The 23,877-nt window shown below is 38.8% G+C and overlaps 1 protein-coding gene across 1 annotated transcript in view; it reads left to right on the forward strand.

The window, feature by feature from the left end:
• The window catches only part of LOC124147159 (mucin-5AC-like), a 77,288-nt gene that overhangs the window by 26,404 nt on the left and 27,007 nt on the right, over window positions 1-23,877 (forward strand). Inside the window, exons 4-5 of the mRNA XM_046517771.2 lie at window positions 6,680-6,901; window positions 7,758-7,919. Coding sequence (XP_046373727.2) covers window positions 6,680-6,901; window positions 7,758-7,919 — 384 coding nt within the window. The remainder of the gene's footprint in view (window positions 1-6,679; window positions 6,902-7,757; window positions 7,920-23,877) is intronic.

Consider the following 23,877-nt stretch of genomic DNA (forward strand, 5'->3'; position numbering starts at 1 on the left):
TTCACTCAGACAACGAGTTCTGTCTCTTTTGATGCCTCGACATGAGTTCAGCGTTCTGTGTGATGAGACAGCAACCTCTATATTTGCAAATTGGCTGAGTGATAACAAGTTTAGAGATTGCTGTCTCCGTGCACACTGCACAAGTATGGAGCCATTACGGAGGCGGGGGACATTCTTGACTTCACCACAGCAGCCATTGATGGCCTTGGAAATGGAAAACGGGTTTAATTTCACAGGTTGATGATCTGATGCTTCGATTACAATGAGCCGAGCCCAGGAATCCAATTGTAGTTCAGTTTCGTCATCAGATGAGCTAGCATCCAAGTTCTTTCTTTTTTAACCAGAGTGTTTTTCAGACATAATGAGAGTAAGCGGTTCGGCACCCCTGCCCCCCACCCATCATCGAGTGTCAACAAGGACAGTTTCTTATGGCATTGGATATCCAAAATGCAAAACACCAGGGCTACAGGTGTTAAACTCTACCAAATATGACATGAACAGCTATGTTCGTCTACTAAATTTACTGCCAAGCTGGTTCTGCCCATAGCAATAATTTAGAGACATACATAATTTAGCGGTCAATATTACTAGATTGGCCCATGAGCCACCGCCTTCTGCCATAGGACTCTAGGCAAAATATGATTTTTAATATGTGTGTTTTCAAAGACCAAGCAATACATTTGTGATAAATACATCTATGTGCAAAATAAAAATTAGAAGTGATACGCACAGGGCTTGGCGTGACTGGCCGATTGATAGAATTGGACCGATTCAAACACCTGTCTAAGTGAAGTGAGGATCAAAGTAGTGTGCTGGGCAAAGGAACACAGTTCCAGGAACCAGTGCCCTCAACTACCAGACTCCCCTCCTCCACCGACAAATGGGCGCAACCCGTGGCAAACGGGTTGCCCAATTCGGTCGCCTTTTACGACCAGCAATGGGGTGCTGAGGACACATTCTTATCTACACCAGGTCCCCACGGGGGCCCTTAATTGTGAAACAATCTTGTGGTTAAAGCATTGCTTAACACCAGCTTCCTCGTGTACGTGTCAAGGTTGCAGTCTATAACAGGCTAGAGTATATGCGACCCACAATCCAACCGTGGAATGAAATGCATAGCATGTGAGATAGGATAGGTTTAAAAATTTGAACATTTTCCAATCAATCGTATATTTATTACTCATCTGATCGCACAAGCCATTTGCCCACCCAACCATCCCCACATCACAGTACTTAGCCTGTCCATTCTAAGAAAGAGCCTGATGTTGCAGGTTGTGTCAAGTGGTCAGTTTGTCTTGTTAATATGCATGTGATTATAGTGGGTGAGACATTTGTTTGGTTGGTGACCATGGCGATGCTGTGATGTGTTCAGGGCCTTTCCACACCAAGAGAAAAAGAAGAAGTATATAAATTAACAATTTATGTAAAAGTTTCAATTTTATGCGAAATTGTTTTAGGGATGGTTCATCAGGCTCCACAAACAGACTATGAATATGTGTAAAGTTTTAAAGAATCCAAGGCTAAGCCATACGCCCTGAAGACGAATACAATCTATGATTCCATGAGATGTCGTATGCAGTTTGTTTTAACTTTTCACAAGTTAAAGCCATTTTAAGATACCATTAATGGACTTTATTTAAACATTACTGGTGTAATCTTTCAAAAGTATTATGTTTTTCTATGACAACAAATAAAAAATCATCCACAATTGACGATAAAAACCTTCGATAAACTGTTTATTTTCATGAAACAATGATGAAAACGTGGATATTAATTGAAGCAAACGACTTCTCAAAAATCATGTTTAAAAAACTTTTTAATCGTTTAAAATACTAACGTTTACATGGTCTGTTATGTTTTTTATAGATAGCAAAAGAAGACACTGCATGTTGGTTTTCAGTAAGTTGCATTTTAAATAAATGACTCTAACCAGAATAAATGGTAAACAGTCCTTTAACTTTCCAAAATCCATACTGAATATTTGTAACTGTAACATTCAAAGTTCCATGTCAATCTATCACAGGTGTAATGACCTTGCAACGTATATCTACAGTATTCACGATGACAACTTTGCCACTATTCTTCGCGTAATAATCTTCATGAATCACACAATCATATAATGGAATGAACAGTGGCTAAAATGTTTTCAGATGTATATTCAAATATTGGTATTTGGTGGTTATATTGAATTTCCGCAAATGAACTACAAGGGTTATAACTCATCGACTTCTTTGTGAAACAACTGGTTTTGAGTAAATTCTGTGAAGATCTCAAATAGGTCATACTTGTTTCCAACAAGTATTTACATGAATGAAAACGAAACTTGTTACAGCATTTATTGTCATATTGATAAGTAGATTCAGACAATAACAATCAACATCGAAATTCATCTCGCAAAAACATGTCATTTAAGAGATTACTATTGATGTTTGGTGGTTATATTAGATTTATGCAAATGATTGAGTATTCTACACAGATCCTGGGGTCTGTTTACCCCAAAGTAAAAGTTGAAATCACTCAAATATGTCATCATAGACCAACAGTGTATTGATATTCTATGTCTAACCATCAAGCTCTTGGCGGCCATCTTGAAAGTTTGGGCCACAAGGGCGCTCTGGTGACGTAGTTTCTCTCTAAAAGTGTTAACTATACTTCAGCGAGTTGTGAAATAAATTCTGTTCAAATTTGTTCCAAGTTGAGTGAAAAAATGACCCAGATTGCCTGGACTAATTATCAGGGTAGTATGGAGCTCATGAATAGAAAAGATTCCATTATAATCGTCCCCATTATCTGAATTAAAATTAGTAGCTTTCTTTTCTTTCAGCTTTTGATATATGTGAAATTTAGGGACATAGTTCCATGAAAAAGAACGTTTCGCCAAACTTTTGGCAATGTCTGAAGTATCTGTTAATAAGTCGTCCCCATTTTTAAGATGGTGAATGCTAGATTTGGAACCCACGCCTTTAATAGGTTGGATAATACTTAGGACATGGACGCACATGAATTGATTTTGAGACAGACTTTTGTTTTGGTTGTAAAGTACGTCGGACAATAACATTAATAATTTTTAATATCAAATTGTCGACCATGGGATGGCAACAGAAATAATGCTCTGTCCTTTTCTGTGCCTTTCTAGCTTCTTTGCAATCATCGTTAAAGCATGGTTTATGTTTGTTAAGCAGCACAGATGACTTTGGAATACATGTAAAAGTTATTTTGTTTAGACATTGTATAGAATGTTAGAATTGACAAGCCAGGACGAATTATATTAGTTTTTGTTATAAATCCCATTAAATCCCGAATTCTTTCTTAATGGTACTCTCATTACAGTTGTGGCGGAGACCATATTCTTGGGACTAGCCTTAATGCCTGAAGGTTTTTTACTTGATGAAAGTCAAATTAGATCATGGATCAGTTATTTATGGTGGAGCCAGAAAAAGCAGTGTAGAAAAGAATCAATGCAATACAAAATCAAGGTATGTCTTGGCGCCTTTAGGACACCTTCTATTGCCAGCCTCTTTGTGGAAGGTGATGAGCCTTCTCTTCAGCGCCTCCTTATGAAATTGTTTATTTAATATATTACAAATTTACGTTCAAATCCATGAAACACTCCTGATAATAATGTTTTTTCATCCACTATATGAAGAACTGTTTCAGCTGGACCCAAGCTGATTCCCCATGTTACAGCTGCATATTAGATACCATACAGGCTTTTGTCAAATCTTTTTTATGGCAATTAGTCAGCCCAACAGTTTACCTAGTTTATATCTCAACAGAAATACATACAAATAAGGAGCAAGAGCAGTTAATCGAGCCTGGACCAGACAATCCAGAGAGTGACACCATGAGCATCGATTCACTTTGTTGTTGGGTCATTATTTGCAGATGATTTTAATGTATCATGAATAACACATATCAAATTTCAATGAGATGTCTGTCAAGGTAAAAAATAGTTGTACAAATCCATTGTCATTGTGGCTTTAGGAAACACACGTGCAGTGCCAACACCAAACCGAAAAGTGTATATAACTTCCTTATTGGGCTAAAGAGGGGATAGAGCGTGGATAAAATCTCGAGAACCGAAGTGCGGGTTGACAGAGGCGTCCCACCATGACACACACCCTCACCCCCCCCCCCCCCCCCCCCCCCCACCATCACACCCAACCCACCACCACGTGACACAACGCACGTGCGTCATGTAGAGACATGACTCATATAATATTTGCAGTTTGGACGACGAAGACCTTTCTTGAAAGTTTATCAAGCAAGACACGACACGTCAAAATGTTAGTTCATGTGATAGGTGTGAGAAATACAACCAACTCATTTGAACACGTTGAACAGCAAATTACACTTGTTAAGCACTTGCCATGATTAACGTACTGAGTTCTGGAAGAAATACTGAATGGCTTATAAAATGTGAAACGAAAAAGACGGAACCATTAGCAAACAATACCCTAAACCCACCCAAATCATCATATAGCGTCAAGTTGATGTTCCCGGTGAAACTGGCTTACATATATTTGTTTCACAGGGGAAACTGATGTTTATTGGTACTTCTTTATTCTATTAATATGTATTATTAACTGTGAAAAATGTGTCTATGAATCCATAAACATGTCGAGACCATGCTGTGTCTTACGACTCTCATTCATCTTTTCGACTAGGAAACCGTAGCAACAAAATATGAAAAACGGTTCCTGATTAGTTCATAGCACCAGAAGAATTACAGTAGTGTATTCAAAATATAGTGACATTTCTTATTCATGGTTCAACGTTATTCCTTGGACAAATAAAAACGATGCACAGAGACAGAAATAACATTCTACTATTGGTACACTTCTGACTGTGAGTTATGGCTTTATTTATAGTTCATATTTATGGGATATCGTATTAACGTCAGGTAAGGATAAAGAATTCAATAACGGCCATAATGTAATTTGACAGTAAAACACTCTCTATAATTTATATTCACGAATGCCCTTAGTCCAAATGTATCTCACAAAGACTCAAGCCAGTTAAAGAAATACTTGACTTTTAGAATAGAGATCACAGGGTGAGTGATCTGAAATGAAGCAGTGATAGCCAACGAACAAGAATCAAACTATCACTGTTGCTTATACGTCATGTCATGTAATAAATGTTATTCTTACACACCTGTGGGTGAGAAACCCATTTGAGATAACTGGCATGAAACATATGTGTGAGATCAAATTCCAGGCAAGTGATTGGCTACTCCATTGTGATGACGGACTATTTTCCAGATCATAAGTCATTGATAAGTTGCTCGTGCTTCAGTCGAATGTCCACCTACATCTGTGTTGAACGTAGATCTAATGGTTTTAGAGTGTAAATAGATATATTCCCGTGTTGTGGGTTTTCGGACGCAAATCACAAGAACCGTAAAACATCTCATTCACTTATCAAAAACAGCTTTATCTAAAAATCAAGCCATCATCTGAGTATTTACAATGTCTGTTGACACCACAACCCTTGTTATAGCGGGAGTAATTCGCGATAAACATTGCCGTCTGAAACGTCTGATGTCCGAAAACATATGATCCGACGATATATATGTCTTTCCTCTTCAACCCTCACTTCGAAGTCGACTAAAATTCGAAATACATCATCACGCACACAACAAGTTTTGAATTCTGTTCGTAATTCCCTCTTCTGTGATATAATCCACTGTCATTTGAGGCAAACCAAAATTACTGTGTGTTTAAAAATCTAAATATCAGACATTTAGTCGAAGGATTGAATTAAAAAAATAGCACATTGGTGATCAGATAAAATTCAGATTTTACTCTCTCCCATTTTGAGAGATCAATTCGTCTAATTGTTGCATACATTGGCTGACGCGTTTGAGAATATTCGTGGTGAGAGTATCGTAGCACGAATAATGGAATTAAAATTATATACATTTCAATGATCAGGGAAATTCAACAGAAATCGTAAACGTTCCCGTCCTGTGTGACGCCATGACAGATGCAAAGTCACGCACAACGACGACGGTAGTTATCTGCATTTCTGATAAATTCTCTTTGTTATATTGGAAAACATTTTTAAAAAATCACAAATTACAGTACGCAGTTCTCTGATTATTTCTGATTACTTACATGGCACATTTATGTATGTACCATCCCTCAATCAACGAAAATCCTCCTCTGAAAATCCCGTGTACTGGTGTCAGTGAACATGCCATTTTGTAGAAGTCGGTCACCGGCAGTGATGTCATACGGTAGTAAACATTGTTGTACATATTTGGTAATTTCTTTGAGGGGAATTTTTTTAAGTCGGCATCATGCACTATCATCATCGCCTTTGTAATCCACTGATGGCGGAAACGTTTTTAGGTTCAGGTGTAGGGTCACATTATTTATGAATAGTAAGCAGTACGTCGGATGACGCCATTCATTACCGGTGTGTTATGTATTAATGCGCCACTGCGATCATGAGAACAGACAAAATGCATCGAGTCGACGCTTAAAAGGTGCGATTTTATGGTGTGTAAGAAACAGATTACTGCACTCGTGCCTGTCAGATACCATTAACTTACACTCGTTGTTTCAAAGCGTATCTATACGTTTTGAAACAACTCGTTGTAAGATAAATGGTATCTGACAGGCACTCGTGTTTTTATCTCTATATATTCTAGCCAATAACTTTTTTTCTCCAGATCCCTGTATGGACACAGCAGGAAATGCACACGTCTCAGTTGGTGGCAACTGTCGCACGTACTATGAATGCGTCGGTGGAAGAGTCAGAAGTGTCCGTTGTTGTCAAGAGTTACAGATACTTGCTAATGGTGGTTGTAAAGCCAGTTTATCCAACCAATGTAAAGACGTGTGCTTATACAACGCAACACAAAGCATATCTGCAACTCTCACGAACACAAGCAGTAAGTAGTTTTATAATAGTAAAACATCTGCTGTCATCATTAACAGTTTCAGGTAACTTCCTTTTCATGTCCTCGTATATATCAGCGCGCATGTGTGTGAGTGTGCGTGCGTGCGTGCGTGTGTGTGTGTGTGTGAGCGTGTTTGTTTTCTAAACATGATGAAATGCAAAAAACATTGGCTCGGCCAAAAGACTGATCGTTAAACAATCAACATGGCTTAAATCGTTAAGTTTTGTTTAAATATTGCCGATCCATTTAGTAATATTTCTAATGAAATCAGTAAAATTACAAATTCGACACGATAGTATCAGTATATATAAATAATATTACCAGTTGTATATTATATAATTGTCTAATTCCTATAGAAATAAGTAAATATTGTTAAACAATATATGGCCCTCAAACTATTTTGTAGTAGTACTTATAGTAGTTGATGATGTGAGCAACAGCCACGCCATCGAGTACGATGACAATCATATCGAACCTAATCCACGGCTCAAATAAGATTCGAGTTATGGTGGCTTATACTATTCATTTATAATACAACTAAATAACTATTAAATCAACGTCAAAACCCATGCCAACAATACTGCTGACATACGTTTGAGACCACCTAATATATAACATTGATGATGGCCTTACGTTCCATGTATTTCAACAAGCAAAACACAACAATAGTACAAGCAGTGTGTACAGAAGCACCAGTAATTAATTAAGAAGCTTGTGCTGTGCCGCCAACACGCAAGTGCACACATACCTAAGTCGATTGCCTTCTTTTTTAACATGCCTTATGGTTTTTTTCTCCTGACATCTTCCTGAGAGTCGACCGAATTCATTTATTTTCTATTTTGCGAAGGTCACTGCCAGGAATCAGGATACCGTCCCTTTTCTGATGACGAGGCGATGTATCAACAGCGAGTGGCCAATAGCTGGATAACAAGACCCTGTCCGCCCAACACTATTTTCTCTGCAACTGATTGTACCTGCGTCAGAGATAATCGTGCCACAGCACATTCAGGTATGACATGGCTCTGTTTACAACCCTTAATGTAAACATTACTCTTAATGTAAAAAAAATACATTAAGGGTTGCGGGTTCACCCTTGTTACAACTCTTAATGTAGCAGGGCAGTGAATGATGTGATAGCCAAACACACGCAACGGGTGAGAGACGTTCATTTCGCCAATGGATCGGTCACATATTTATCTATCTAATATGTAGTATCTAGTATCTACACCCTGAAACATATTAAAGGAATGATAAGTAATATTAACAATATACATAATGCAATCATCGACATCACAGTATTACAAACCATTTTACATTACAAACACATCTTCTTCATATATTAGTTGTTACACTGTACAATGATCTGCTAACTGATGTAAGAACCAAATAGAATAATTATTTATATATTAACTAGGTGTAAAGAGATTATAAATCTCTTTCAAAATACATACATATACACGCCTCTACGGGTGTGATACACTTATGTGTTACACAAATATTGAAACTGACTTTACAAGTTATTATGTGCCTACCCTGTGGGTGAGACTGGGGTATCTTCCCGACTAGCACCGCAACTTATAATTCCGGATATCTGAATAAAACATATACTTTTATAACAATGACTAATACAATTATTTACATACACGTTAAAATATTTCTCTGGACCCCGCATAGTACAGAATGTATATTATACAGAACTGATCACAAAAGCAATTAAAACATAGCTTATTCCATAAAACAACACATACATTCTTCCTCATACATACAAGAATAAAGAGACAGAAAAGTGATATATTAGTAATGACAAAGCTTACAATTTAGAAGTCTTGTTTACCACATTTACTTAAATAGATTGTAACTGAGAATATGATAATATTAAACACGTTTAGTTAAGTTTAGTATTATAGGTTTAATATACTGCAACATTTAACTGCAATAACATACAAGTATACACATATATATTATACTAACCTGATTTTAGATTATTTCATCTGTCAACTTGTCTGTGCAGGAAAGGGTCAACTTTGAGGGTTAGCTTGGCCAATCAGTTGAGCACGTCATGGCTTTGGTTTGTTAAGGCTTACAACATGAAGGACATATTAACTACATTTAATCTATCTTAACTAATTATTTCTGTTTAACGTTGAACACTTAAAAGCAGATACTGAAGGTGAATAAAATAAATATGTACAATGTTGTATCTGTCACACACTTCCCCCCTTGGTGAAATGACGTCCTCGTCATTTATTCTTTCCTGTGACCTGATCCAGTAGAGCATCAGAGAGACGTTTTGGCTGGCCCTCAAGCAATCCTTCCTCTATGAGAGAACTGAGATAGTTTGCTCGAGATAACCAGTCTGGTTGAGTAACTGCTGAAAGAGCAAACTCACCACCGCTCATCCATTTAGGGGGTCTCCGCTCTCGAAACAGACCTCCTTGGTTGAGGATTCGGTGGTACCGTTGGAATCGGTGCAGCAGCAGCAAGTTCTCTGTCTGGTGGGACATCCACAGGTGGAACTGGGGGTTCTTCTGAAGGCTGTTCCTGTTGTTCAACATCTGCAGTCTCATCCCTTCCATCAACTTCAGTGTTCTGGTCCTCACTCTCAACATCTTCGTTCGTCTTGTCTTCAGGTGGCCTGTCAGCTGGATAAAGAGCTGACCCTGCAGAGTCCGAATGATGAGTGGTGACTAACACCATATCTTCTCCATCTTCCAGTTCATCTTCATCCTGTGAGATGCCTGTGGTGTCTTCTCTGGGTGACTGGTTTACACACGTCCTTGGTCGAACTTTAGGTTGTGGTTGTGGAGACTTGATTCGTCTTGGTTTAGGTACTGGCGCTGTTTGGGGAAGAGAGCCGATAGGAAGCAGTAAATTCCTGTGCAAGGTTCTTGTCCGTCCGTGTCCATTCTCCTTACCAACGACAACAACTGGTATGGATGGATTTGGTTGGTCCAAGATGACATAAATATCTTCTTCCCATCTGTCTGCTAACTTGTGCCGGCCGTCAAAGGCAACCACCTTTACAAGTACTCTGTCTCCCTTCTCAATGACAGCTGCTCTTGCTTTCTGGTCGTAGAAACTCTTGTTCCTGGACTGGGCTTTCTTACCTGCAGACGATGCTATGTCATAAGCTTGGGTGAGACGATCTTTCAAGTCTTTGATGTAACAGGTCATTGATGTTGACTTGGCTGAATCCATGTCAAGTCCAAAAGCTATATCCACCGGGAGACGTGGATGACGTCCATACATCAAGAAGAATGGTGCAAAGCCTGTTGATTCATGGCGAGTACTGTTATATGCGTGTACTAGTGGTCCAACATAGGCTTTCCAGTTCTTCTTGCTATCTGGATCAAGAGTACCAAGCATGTTGCAGAGAGTCCTGTTAAAACGTTCACACATTCCATTCCCCATTGGATGATATGGTGTGGTCCGAGATTTGTTGATTTTCAGAAGCTGACATAACTCTCGCATGAGATTCCCAGTGAAGTTTGCTCCTTGATCCGAGTGAATACGCTTAGGTATCCCATAATGTAGAATGAAATTGTTGAAGAAGACTTCAGCAGTTGTCTTGGCCGTCATGTTCTTGGTAGCGTAGGCCTGGGCATAGCGGGTGAAGTGGTCAGTCACAACTAGAACATGTTGCTGTCCTCCCTTTGATGGCTCCAGGGTGAGAAAGTCCATGCAGACCAGTTCTAGAGGCTGTGAGGTTTCTATACTGACCAGTGGAGCTCTTCCTGTTGGTGTTTTACGACGCAGACATGGCACACATCGTTGAACATGAGTCTCTACATCCTTGGTCATCCCAGGCCAATAAAATCTGTCCTTGATGAGAGACAAGGTCCTGTCTCTCCCTGGATGCCCAACGTTGTCGTGGAGACTTCGCAATATGCCGATCTACATCTTGTTGGAAGGACTAACTGTTCTTGATCTTCTCCATCTGTCTTGATGACTCTATACAAAACACCTCGCTTTAGCTGAAAGTGCTGAAAACTTTTCAACAGCGTAGTCATCTCTTGATTCCCAATAAAATGTGTCCTGTCTGGTTTAGTCCTGTTTCTGAGATGATCAATGATGATACCAATCTCTGGATCCTTTGATTGAGTTCGTCTCCAATCCCTGGCATTAAACTCGCATCTGTCTTCAGTTATCTCTTCTTGCTCATCTATGTCAGGGGTGGATAGAATCAAACTTTGAACAAGACTGGACACTTGTAAAATTTCACAGATTGCTCTTATTGAGTCCTTGTTGACCTCTTCCATGTGTACTTGATGTTCTCTTTGAGGCAATCTGGACAGGGCATCAGCATCTATGTTGGATTTTCCTGATCTGTACTGGATGGTAAAGTTGTAGTTGGCTAGAGAAGCTAACCAACGGTGTCCAGTAGCATCCAATCGAGCTGTGGTCAGAACGTACGTCAAGGGATTGTTGTCAGTCATCACCACAAAGTCCTGACCATACAAATAGTCATGAAACTTTTCTGAAATTGACCACTTTAAACACAGAAACTCCAGTTTATGTGCAGAGAAGTTTCTTTCAGAAGGTTTCAGTCCCCTACTTGCATATGCTATGACTCGTGGGTGGCCATCTTGATGCTGATACAGTACTGCTCCCAAACCCTGAGTGCTGGCATCTGTATTGAGCTCGAAGGGCTTTGTGTAGTCAGCATACCCTAAAACGGGTGGGGATGAAAGGCATGTCTTGATCTCCTCAAAGGCTCTTTCTTGGTCCTGACCCCACTTCCATATCATAGTCTTTGTGGCTTGTTTCCTGGATTTCTTGGCACACTTTGGCATCAGTTCAGACAGAGGTCTTGCAATGCTAGAAAAGTCTTTCACGAATTTCCGGTAATAACCAGCAAATCCGAGAAACTTCCTAACTTTCTCAGGAGTTGATGGTGTAGGCCAGTTCTTTATCTTGTCAACCTTTTCTTGGTCTGCCTCGATGCCATTAGCAGAAACTATATAGCCAACATATCTCACCCGGCGCTTGAAGAATTTACACTTCTTTGGCGCGAGCTTCAGTCCACATTCCTGGAGTCTTCTGAAAACCATCTCTAGACGTTGAACATGTTCCTCATAAGTCTTTGAAAAGATTATAAGGTCATCGAGGTAGATGAGGCAGATCTTCAGATGGAGTCCCTCGAGACACTGCTCCATAAGTCGCTGGTAAGTCGCTGGGGCATTGGAAAGACCAAATGGCATCCTGTTATATTCAAAGAAACCCAATGGTCCAACAGTAAAGGCAGTTCTTTCCTTATGGCTCTCCTCTATCTCAACCTGATGGTACCCGCTCTTCATATCCAAAACAGAGAAATAGGTCATGCCTCCTAAACAGTCTAACAGCTCCTCGATACGTGGTAAAGCATAAGAATCCTTGATGGTTCGGTTGTTAAGCTGTCTAAAATCTATACACATCCTTAAAGCTCCATTCTTCTTCCTAGCTAAGACAACATTGGATGCCCAAGGGCTATGTGAACTTCGGATGACTCCTGCAGACAAAAGTTGTTGTAAGTGACTTCGGACCTCATCAAACATGGCTGGTGGTATTCGACGATGTCTTTGCTTAAAAGGATGGTCATCTGTCAAATCAATCCGGTGTTGAACAGCTGATGAGTGCCCAAGATCCTCTTCGTCCTTGAACTTCAAGATAACATCAAGGCCTTGTTCTATCTCCTGAGAAGTCAAACTCTCTTTCTCTATTTCCACTTGTTCCAATAGAGTCTTCTCATCTATAGGTCGACCACATAGTGCATCCTGCAGAGTCACTGGTTGAAGTTCACAGAGTAAGGATCTGGGAGGTATAACTATGGTACGGGTGGTGATGTTGAAAACATGCACTTCGATGTCACCTGGGCTGTCCTTGTCATAAGTGATGACTGTTGGAGCTATGTCGACATCAGAAGGAATGGATGCCTGTGGGGTTTGTTGTAGAAGAGCACAAAGTCTAGATGTCCTTAATCCCTTGGTTACTTGACCCTTCACTACAACTCTACCATTAGCTGGGATCATGACATTCCTGTCTTCAGGGCTTCTCAAAAGTCCAAGTCGCCACTTGTTCCGTTCCAGTTCCTTCTCTCCAAGCACAATAGTCCTGTAGGTTAAATACCATGGGGTGTGCAATGGGGCCTTCTGTAGAAACCTAGTTCCATGCTGGTTCCGGCAATTGTCCAATAAGCAGTTCAAGATGTTAGTTCCTAGAAGTACTGGTACGCGGGCACTGTATCTGGTACTTGGTACTATCAGGAATAAACATGGAACAGCATCCACATCAACACCTCCTCCAGTGATGGATACATCCACTTTAATAAACCCCTTATATGGTAAAGTCTCGCCGCCTGCACACTCAATGTCCAAAATATTACCGAGGGGCTCCAGTTCAATGTGCTGTAACTGTTCCTCATAAAAGGACTCAGATATGATGGACACTGTGGCTCCTGTGTCAAGTAAAGCTCGAACTGGCTTACCATCAAGCATGATGTTATCTTCATTTGCTTGACCAACTAATCCTTCAGGTACTCTGTTGGGGTTCTGAAGTAAGTCTAGTGGTGACCCCTGCCCATAGACCCTTGCCAGTTTAAAGGGCGACGAAGATGGTCCTGACGAACTCGACATCAATTGGCAATGTGTCCTGGGTAACCACATCTGAAGCATGTAACTTCCTGAGACCTAGTAGAATAAGGATAATCCTTCTCAGGTGGTGGTGGATACGGGTTCCTCTGTGCACCAGATGTAGGAAGTGTAGGTCCCTGTCCTCTATGGTTTACTCTTGCACCTCTGTAGTAAGGGTTTGTGGTAGCTCCAATACCTTGTGGTGTGTACACTCTATCATCTGGTCCTTGATCCAAGCCGTGGGGTGAGAAGGATCCATATGGGGTAGCTCCTTGGGGTGGTGCAATCACTTCCTGAGAGGTAAATGGCAGATTGCCTCGGCGTCTGCCCCTCTGTTGACTGGGGGTGATAGCCTGGTGCTGATAGGCATAGGCTGTCTCCCGTTGCTTGGTCTTCAGATCTGTAACCTGACATTGCAAATGTTGGATAGCAGAAGTCAGACTATCAATATCTTTCTTAGTCACTGTATAAGACTCGGAGGCCATCTTGGCAGTAGCAGTTCTATTCCTAGGTGATGGTGTTGGATCTCTTCCTTGCTTCATGTCATACTCGATCTCCCTCAGGGATATCCTGAGTCCATCAAAGGAGGAGACAGAATCAAACTTATGGCCGGACACATTCTTCAATGATGGCCTAAGACCACTCCACAACATATTCCTCAACATGTCATCCTGTTCTTGAAAAGGAATAGCGTGGTGATCCGTGACTTTGGAAAGCAAGTGTTCCAAACGGCATCCCCAAGCAGCAACATCTTCAACTTCACCCTGGGAAGCGCTATAAAACTGAGCCAAGATAGCTGCTCTGCGCTGAACAGTTCCATAAATACTGTAGAGTTTGTTCAGTAAATCCTGTATTAAAGCCTTGGATCCTAGCCTCATTGCTACTCTGGCTGCCTCTCCCTTCAAGGAATGCCTGATGGCCTGATCCATGACATCTGGTGTAAAGGATTGTTGACTTCAAGAGACAATCCACTTCGTAAGTCCAAAGGTCAAATGAGACATCCTTGCCCTGATAATCTCCACTAAACAATGGCAGCTTAGGGAACTGATGGTATGCTACAGCTACGGGCTTAACATCCTGTGTCTCTGGTTGAGTAGGATGTCGCGATGTCTCTTCATATTCCCCGGTAAGAGGGCCTTGGCGAGAATACATGTCCTTGATCCAGGCTTTAAAATCCTCATGCGTGTCAGCCTTCGGTTGCATCCCCAACTTCTTAAAAAGTGTGGCCATGCCTTCCAGCTCCTCATCCTTGAACTCCATGGTTAAGGAATGCAGCAGAAGTAGGCAAAGAAAACAAACACAACTGCTCAAAAAGCAGACCATGTGCCAACGAGGTAAAGAGGGAATATCGAAGGGTACCAGGAAGTCAAATGAGTGAAACACTAATCGCGTGGTGAGTGTGTAGGAAGTACCAAGTGATATAGAGGGTCACACTGGCATGTAACTATATGAGTATGACTAAGGACACATGCACCGAAGCATGAAATAAGCAACATGACGCATGTTGCAATCGTGCAGAAATACAGCTATGAGAACGCAAAATAGAAAATATCTACTATACACGTGTGTAGTGGAGTGGATAATGCGAGTTCAAGTAAATGACAGAGTACCTGTACCAACTACTAGGGCAAACAAAGACAAACAAGTGGAATGTTTAGTTCAGACAACTAATACACAAACTAAGCTGAAAGGCAATCCCTCCCAAAATAGCACGTGTGACGGCAAAGTGTAATAATATACTCACACACAAAAAAGAGTGAGTGAGTTTAGTGTAAGGCAGGTTTAAGGCCGGTTTAAACAGTATTCCCGTTATATCATGGCGTTCAAAAGAAAGAAACGCAGCACAAGTGCACAAACGACAGGGTGTACATATACTTGAATATAATGCTAGGCATACGACAAATCCCAAGTTGAAAATACAATACTTACATAGTGTATTTACAAACCAAGGAAGTGACTAAATACTAAATCTACAGACAACACAGAGGGAGTGGAAGGGGATGTTGGAATCAAAATGTGAAATGTTCAAAGAAAGTGCAAAAGTCTGTCGTCATACAGTCAGTAAATTAAGACATGTTTAGCTTACATGTTGTTTATACCATTAAATTTTATTTGCTAACCTTTTATTTGATTAAACAAGGAGAGAGTGTAGAAATGAAATCAAGCCATTTTCATACACACATACACACTGAGTACCATTATATAAGTAAACTAACTAAAAGCTGATGGTAAACTAAATCAAAACTATACAAAAATAAACTAAGCTAAGCTAAACTTAACAATACCAAACAGAACTAAACTTAACTAAACTAAACTAAACACATGATATAATAAAAAACCTGTAGCTACGTAGATAATATTGGTACCAACAGAATAATGAGAAGTAGCTGACAAAGAAGTCTACTGTAATACAAAGCTTTGTACATGAACAAAATACGAAATATGTGACGTACACAAAGTCACAGTTTACACAACTTAATTGAACTGGCGCCAGGTACAAAGTAAATTTAAATTTAAATGCTAGCTAGCAAAGGATGTAACATTGTTACAATGAATTTATACATGATGAGGACTCACATGATCAGAATGTCCATGAATTGAATTGAATGTCCAAGCTGAAGTAGCAATATCAAATACTGGAAAAGTCACAATAAACACACAAATGTCACGTGACAGTGTCCAAGGTCACACAAAGGTCACTTCAAAGAAATCATCAAAAGTTGATGATGCTGGCGATCTATGTCATTCCTTCCATGGCGACTATGGTCCTCACTGGGGGCTCCATTTGTAGCAGGGCAGTGAATGATGTGATAGCCAAACACACGCTACGGGTGAGAGACGTTTATTTCGCCAATGGATCCGGATCGGTCACATATTTATCTATCTAATATGTAGTATCTAGTATCTACACCCTGAAACATATTAAAGGAATGATAAGTAATATTAACAATATACATAATGCAATCATCGACATCACAATATTACAAACCATTTTACATTACAAACACATCTTCTTCATATATTAGTTGTTACACTGTACAATGATCTGCTAACTGATGTAAGAACCAAATAGAATAATTATTTATATATTAACTAGGTGTAAAGAGATTATAAATCTCTTTCAAAAATACATATATATACATGTCTTTACGGGTGTGATACACTTATGTGTTACACAAATATTGAAACTGACTTTACAAGTTATTATGTGCCTACCCTGTGGGTGAGACTCGGGTGTCTTACCGACTAGCACTGCAACTTATAATTCCGGATATCTGAATAAAACATATACTTTTATAACAATGACTAATACAACTATTTACATACACGTTAAAATATTTCTCCGGATCCCGCATAGTACAGAATGTATATTATACAGAACTGATCACAAAAGCAATTAAAACATAGCTTATTCCATAAAACAACACATACATTCTTCCTCATACATACAAGAATAAAGAGACAGAAAAGTGATATATTAGTAATGACAAAGCTTACAATTTAGAAGTCTTGTTTACCACATTTACTTAAATAGATTGTAACTGGGAATATGATAATATTAAACACGTTTAGTTAAGTTTAGTATTATAGGTTTAATTTACTGCAACATTTAACTGCAATTACATACAAGTATACACATATATATTTATACTAACCTGATTTTAGATTATTTCATCTGTCAACTTGTCTGTGCAGGAAATGTGTGCAGACTGAGAACATGCAGTGAGACAAAGGGTCAACTTTGAGGGTTAGCTTGGCCAATCAGTTGAGCACGTCATGGCTTGGGTTTGTTAAGGCTTACAACATGAAGGGCATATTAACTACATTTAATCTATCTTAACTAATGATTTATGTTTAAAGTTGAACACTTAAAAGCAGATACTGAAGGTGAATAAAATAAATATGTACAATGTTGTATCTGTCACATTAATATAAATGATACTCTTAATGTAATTTATTTTACATTAAGGGTTGAAGTGATCGATAATATTTTTTTTACATTGAAGGTTAGCGCTATGAAATAATACTTAATGAAACTTCGCAGATGTAATTGATCGTTACTTTGTCCAGATGTGCAAATGCTTAATCATTTTTAGATTCCCTCTCCACAGCGACAAACTGATTGTTATAGTCAGGCGTCTTAATAGGGTTTATGACCCCTAACCCTTTTAACCGATTTTGATCAAACTTACTGTTTTGCAAAGGTTATTTTTCGATACTCTGCAAGGTAACCTCTTATGTATCACCGTAATGACGGAAAGGTGTATTCAGCCCAAGCAGATCAGACCAAGTTGTAGATGGTGGTGTTGGAATGGTCCATTAACAGAGTTTTAGGCATACCATAATCGACATTTTGTTGCAGTATTACGGATGCATACACCAGAATCATATGCTATTACAAACGACAGGAATTCCAATGCAATGATGTTTGGTTAAAAAAAACCCGTAGGTTTCCAAATATAGCCACTTAAAGTTTATATTTTTCGGATATGAAGTCAAAACCTTTTCTATAGCAGTTTAGCATATCCTGTATTAAGACCATTGTTGATTGAAAATAGCGAAAAAGAACATTAGGCATACTGCCTGTAGAGTATTTCATGTCGGTAAGGAACCGACCATTCGATCTTCTGGGGGAGCTGACATAAGCTCACCACGGACTTCGTACCAGGTGAGCTGTAAATGCTATATTTAGACATATTAAATCACATAAATAATCATAATAAACATAATAAACATAATAAATCGTATTGGATTGTGAATAGATTTCGCATGACGGATGACGCGCGCCGTACAACGACCGATGGCAATACGTCACAAAAGCCTTTCGGACATCTTGCATGTATGGATAGAAATTAAGCTAACTAGAACTGTCCTGTGGGGAATTAACGAATGCATGTCCTTAGCTACACCTACGTACATATCTGAAAGAAATCGATGTAGTAGTTTTGAAGTCGTCCAGACAAATTAAGATGACGAAGTTATAAAAGGCAATAACTCCACCCAAATGAAAAAAAACAAACAACAATTGCAATGTGCCCAACATGTTGAAGTGACCACGTGTACAAAGTTTAATTGAAATCAGTCAATTAGTTTGAAAGGAATTGTTCAGAAAGTTATTTTCTGTGGACAGACCGACAGACTGGCTGACACGCTTATTCCATTATACCACCTAAGTTCGTTGCGGGGGTACAATGAACTAATAATCTAATGAAATGTAAACCCAGGGACGAAAACTCAGATTCGCGCATCTCTTATAAAACTGAAACGAGACACTTCAGGCGCCTCTATCGAAAATCGAAAAGGTCCAACAAAAAGAATACCCTAAGGGAAATTGAGAGGTCAGCTGAACTTGATATAAATTCTTTTTATAAAACTGTTAGAAAACAACGAGGGAGGGTGGCCGAGATACCTATACTTAACTATAAGGATGAATGTGGTTCTACACCCTCAGCTATTTGCAGATTATGGGGTAAATATTTTTCAGATTTAGCCAAACCCTACCATTCCGAAGGATTTGATGATGTATTTAAAGAAGATATAACTAGTAAGGTACAGATATTTAAACAAGTACGAGAGAGGCCTGATGAGGAATTGGAAAAAGAATTTACATGTCAAGAGATAAGAGAGGCCGTCAAATCCCTCAGCAGGAATAAATCCCCAGGTCCGGATAAGATTACAAATGAACATATTATCTATGCAGGAGAACATCTTATTTATTCCTTACGTATACTTTTTAATCATATGATGCAACTACAATATGTACCTTATGATTATAGACTTGGTATGGTCATACCAATATATAAGGGGAAGAATGAAAAATCTGACCCTCGAAATTATAGAGGTATTACTCTCACATCATGTCTCTGTAAACTCTTTGAAAAAATACTGCTCAAACGTATAGAAGACAAACTATGTAGACTTAACCCAGACTTTCCTGATATGCTACAGTTTGGTTTTAGAAAAGAACATGGAGCTATTATGTCAGTATTTACTTTGATCGAAGGCATTCAGTATTACATACAAAGGGACTCTGCAGTCTATGCAGCTTTCTTAGATAATGAAAAAGCATTCGATAGGATATGGCACGATGGATTATTTTACAAACTACATAAACTGGGCATTAGAGGTAATACATGGAAATTACTACATCATTGTTATACAAATAGTTATGCTTATATTTCCTTCCAAGGTGAACAATCAGACACATATATGGTTCAGCAAGGTGTTGGCCAAGGCAGAGTAATCTCTGCTTGGTTTTTTCTTGTTTTTATAAATGACATCATTACAGCCCTTAGACAAGCACAATGTGGCATCCGTGCATATGGTATGGATATTCCTGCAGTCTTGCTTGCCGACGATACTACACTTATTAGCGCATCACCGAGAGGCTTACAAACATCCCTTGATATTGTACATACATATGCCTCAAGGTGGCGCCTAACATATAATCCATCAAAAAGTGCAATAATTGTGTTCACCAAAGCAAAACGCAAGGGATATAACTGTCATTGTAAACTTGGTAATATACACATCACTACAACTGACTCTACGGTGTATGGTGGAATACTTCTAACATACAATCTGTCCTGTAAAACAAGAATTGAAAAGTACTGTCAGAAAGCAAGACAAAATATTAACTCCCTAAGATCTTTAGGATTAAATAGTTATGATCTTCATCCAATTTCAAGTGTGAAAATATGGCTCAGAATGATACTCACAACCAGCCTTTATGGATGTGAATTACTCTATGACATCAAGGGTCAACATGCCGCTCTGTTGGAAGGAACGCAAAGATATTTTGCACGCATTGTACAGGGTCTTGATAAAAGATCTCCCTCAGAATCTACTATTTCGAACCTTGGACTTTGGACAATTACTGCATATATTGATAAATGCAAACTTTTATTTCTTGGTCGTTTATGCAATCTGAACTGTAATAACTTTGCAAAAGATATTTTTTGCGCGTCCATTGCAAGCCCTGTCAATTCAAAGACAATCTGTGGAGATCTTAAATCAACACTTGATAAATACAATCTGAGTCCCTACCTTCGTGCATATACTCAGTACGGTACTTTCCCTCCAAAATTGAAATGGAGAAATCGTGTTAACGAAACTATATGCAAATACGAAGAACAATCATGGCTCACAAATGTATCAAATAACGCAAGCATGTCCCGTTATAAGAGAATTCATACGAAATTAACATACCATGTACTTTGGCAATTAGCTTTTCTGTACCCGGAATATCGACCTGCTTTACAACTCTGTGTGAAAGTCTCATCACGTAGTAAACTTTCGAAAGAGTGCATGCTCTGTAATAGGCATGCTTTTGACTATGACAGCCACGTTATTTTACATTGTGAAGCGCTGATATCAGAAAGAAATGCGTTTTTCTCTTCTCTCATTGACGTACTTGACGTTCAAAAATATGTTGATTTTGAAATGCAAGATGAAACAGATATGTTATCAGTCTTATTTGGGGCTGAAACAAAATTTACTCACAATCTGGATCAACACACCTGGGAAACTATTATACTTCAGTTCTCCTCGTATCTGTACAAACTAAGCATCTTCTGATATATATCTTCTAGTGAAAATCTGTCATCATTTAGGTATCTGAATTTGATAAACTGTGTGTAATTGTAAATATGTTGTGCCTTTTTTTATTGTGTTAACTGCGTGTAATTGAATATATATTCATTGTAATCTTCGGAATCGCATCTGGAGGAAATAAAGAATCTCTCTCTCTCTCTCTCTCTCATTGTACCTAAATACCAATTTTGGACGAAATCTCTGAATATCGATGAATCAGCTCTGCAGATGCCCTTTCCGTTTCCATGGAAGCAAGGTGGTAACGTAAATAAAGTCATATTGTATAGTGTCCCTAGATACACCTTTGTACCAAGATTTAGCAAAATCGTCAGTTATGACCGACAAAGAAAACCTGTAAATAACGACCAGGTTGTCGTTGTTGAGAGCTTGTTGGAATATGAAAGGTGCAGTGCACACTGGTTCCATAGCTCTACTTTTTGTTGTTCATGAGAAAACGCGCACAGTTGAAGGAAGATATATTCTATTACGAATAATTAGTCTTCACTTTATTTAGTACTTGTAGGTCACGGGACTTTTTGTAAAAACGAAATACAATTTAGGTGCAAACAGTATAAAAAACAACACACTCCTTTGTATTTTTTTTGAAAAAGCCGTTTTAAAATAATTGCATAAGTTTGAGTATTTGTGTTCTTACAGCATTGGCGTAAAACAAGTACTTTTTGCTGTATTCATATTGATAATAGGGTCTTGCGCTCACAGTAGTGTATTAAACTTAAGAATATTTGGAACGATGTAAAAACTTTGCCTTAGATGGCTATAATATAGAAAATTTAACGAAAAGTGATATTCATTTTCGTTATGGTTTAGGTTACAAACTTTACATTTTCACGAGGAATATTGAAATGTCGTCCACGATCAATTTCTAGATTGTGAGGACTGAGCCGAAAACGAGTCAATGTGGTCCTGAATTTATTTACAGTTATACCACTCAAATAGTTCTGACATGAAATGGATGTTTTAAACTGTGCATAATAAGCCATTTGGAGCTTTCGCATAGATCACAATGCCAAACCTGAAAAAAAGTTTTAACCGCTGATGTAACATATTTAAAAATGCGGGTTTTTTTACCACATGTTTGAAAGTACCAGACATCACCAAATCCTAATCTGAAAATAACAGTTTTAAGTTTCGTTACCCAATTTACCTGGCCTTGTTCATCGTACAACCGCAACATATTGTAACATCTTTTGGGGTAAACGGGATGCTTGCATATTATAAAGAGACAGCCAATATTTGACACATTTCAAAACAGCGAGCGACTGAATAAAACATCTGCCAGACTCGGTTCCATGTCACTGAACCCCCAAATTTCAGCCCCGTATAAAAGTATTGGTGTTATCTTTGTATCAATACATTTGAAGTAAAAGTGAGGCGAGTATGGTTTCAAGGAAAGTACACTAATAAACAGGACCATGAACACCTTTATTGCCTGAATTGCAATATTATTTAAGCATTCGACCTCAGTAATCTATCACTAAAATACAAGCCAAGATAACTGTATCCACTAACTAATTCATACGCATTTCCAACATAATACCATTTTTTCATAAGGTGATAAACCTCCCCTATTTTTGAAAAACAACTATTTTTGTTTTCGATAGATTGACTGGCATTTCCCATTTACAACAGTGATCATGCAAGATATTCAACATCATTTGTACGTTGTTGACAGTATTGCCACACACAATAAGGTCTTCCGCAAATAGAAGTAGAAAAATATCAATAAATTCCGTATGTAACTTAACACCAAAACGACAATTCGTTTATAAAAAAAACCTGAAACAAAAAGGGACAAAGCATACAACCTTGCCTCACACCCATGAAGCAACAAATATACCAGATTCTCTATTGTTTAAACAAACACTAGCCTGTACGTTACTGTACATGTATTGTAACATTTTACCCATTTTAGCACTCAAACCATGTTTGTACAATGGCGTCCATAGATATCGTCAATGCCATCCGATTTATCATGTTTCTTGACACTGATGCTTTCAAAAAGTTCGGATCTGGTGATTGGGGATTCTGATATGTCAATTGTCAATTCTTGCACATAACCTTGACATTTCACTATGTCCTCCACCTCACCAAGATTATCCCACATTAAGCTGACGCGCCGTGATACAACTGGAACATTGTTAAAAGCGGTGTTAAACCCAACTCACTCACTTAATGCCCAATAAATGTACAGTCACCGATTTAAAAGTCAGTTCCAAATCTTCCATTCACAATATGTATGTTCAGAATTGAACACATTTCCAAAAGAGTTTTTCCATAGTTATTTTGTAATTTATCACATGAATATTTTTCCATCTCAAATTGTGTAACAAATTACTAAGTAATTATTACTTTCAACATGGTGAATAACATCGTTCTCCTCATAGTCCCGCGTCACACCGGTTCTGCTGTTCATGTACAATTAGACCCGTGAAGATCCGGGGTAGAATAAGTATTCAGCAACCCATTCTTGCCATAAAAGGCGACTATGCTTTTAACATTTTACCAGTTATATCACGGCGTGTAAGCTTAATGTTGGAGGAAAGCCCGAAGTTGTGCAGGTCTAAGACGTTTACCACTTCGGTGAAACCCACGAGCACGGGAATGGTGCTGACAAACCTAGAAACATAATTGGGGCGAACCGGGATTCGAACCCACAACCATAGGTTTCTGGCGTGCCCAAGGGACGCAACTCTGCACAGCGAATCGTGGCGCCTTAGACGACTGGGCCACCCGTGCCCCCGCTTG

The sequence above is a fragment of the Haliotis rufescens genome, unplaced genomic scaffold (assembly GCF_023055435.1).
Source record: "Haliotis rufescens isolate VD_foot unplaced genomic scaffold, xgHalRufe1.0.p SCAF_15, whole genome shotgun sequence".
In the NCBI taxonomy this organism is placed as follows: domain Eukaryota; kingdom Metazoa; phylum Mollusca; class Gastropoda; order Lepetellida; family Haliotidae; genus Haliotis; species Haliotis rufescens.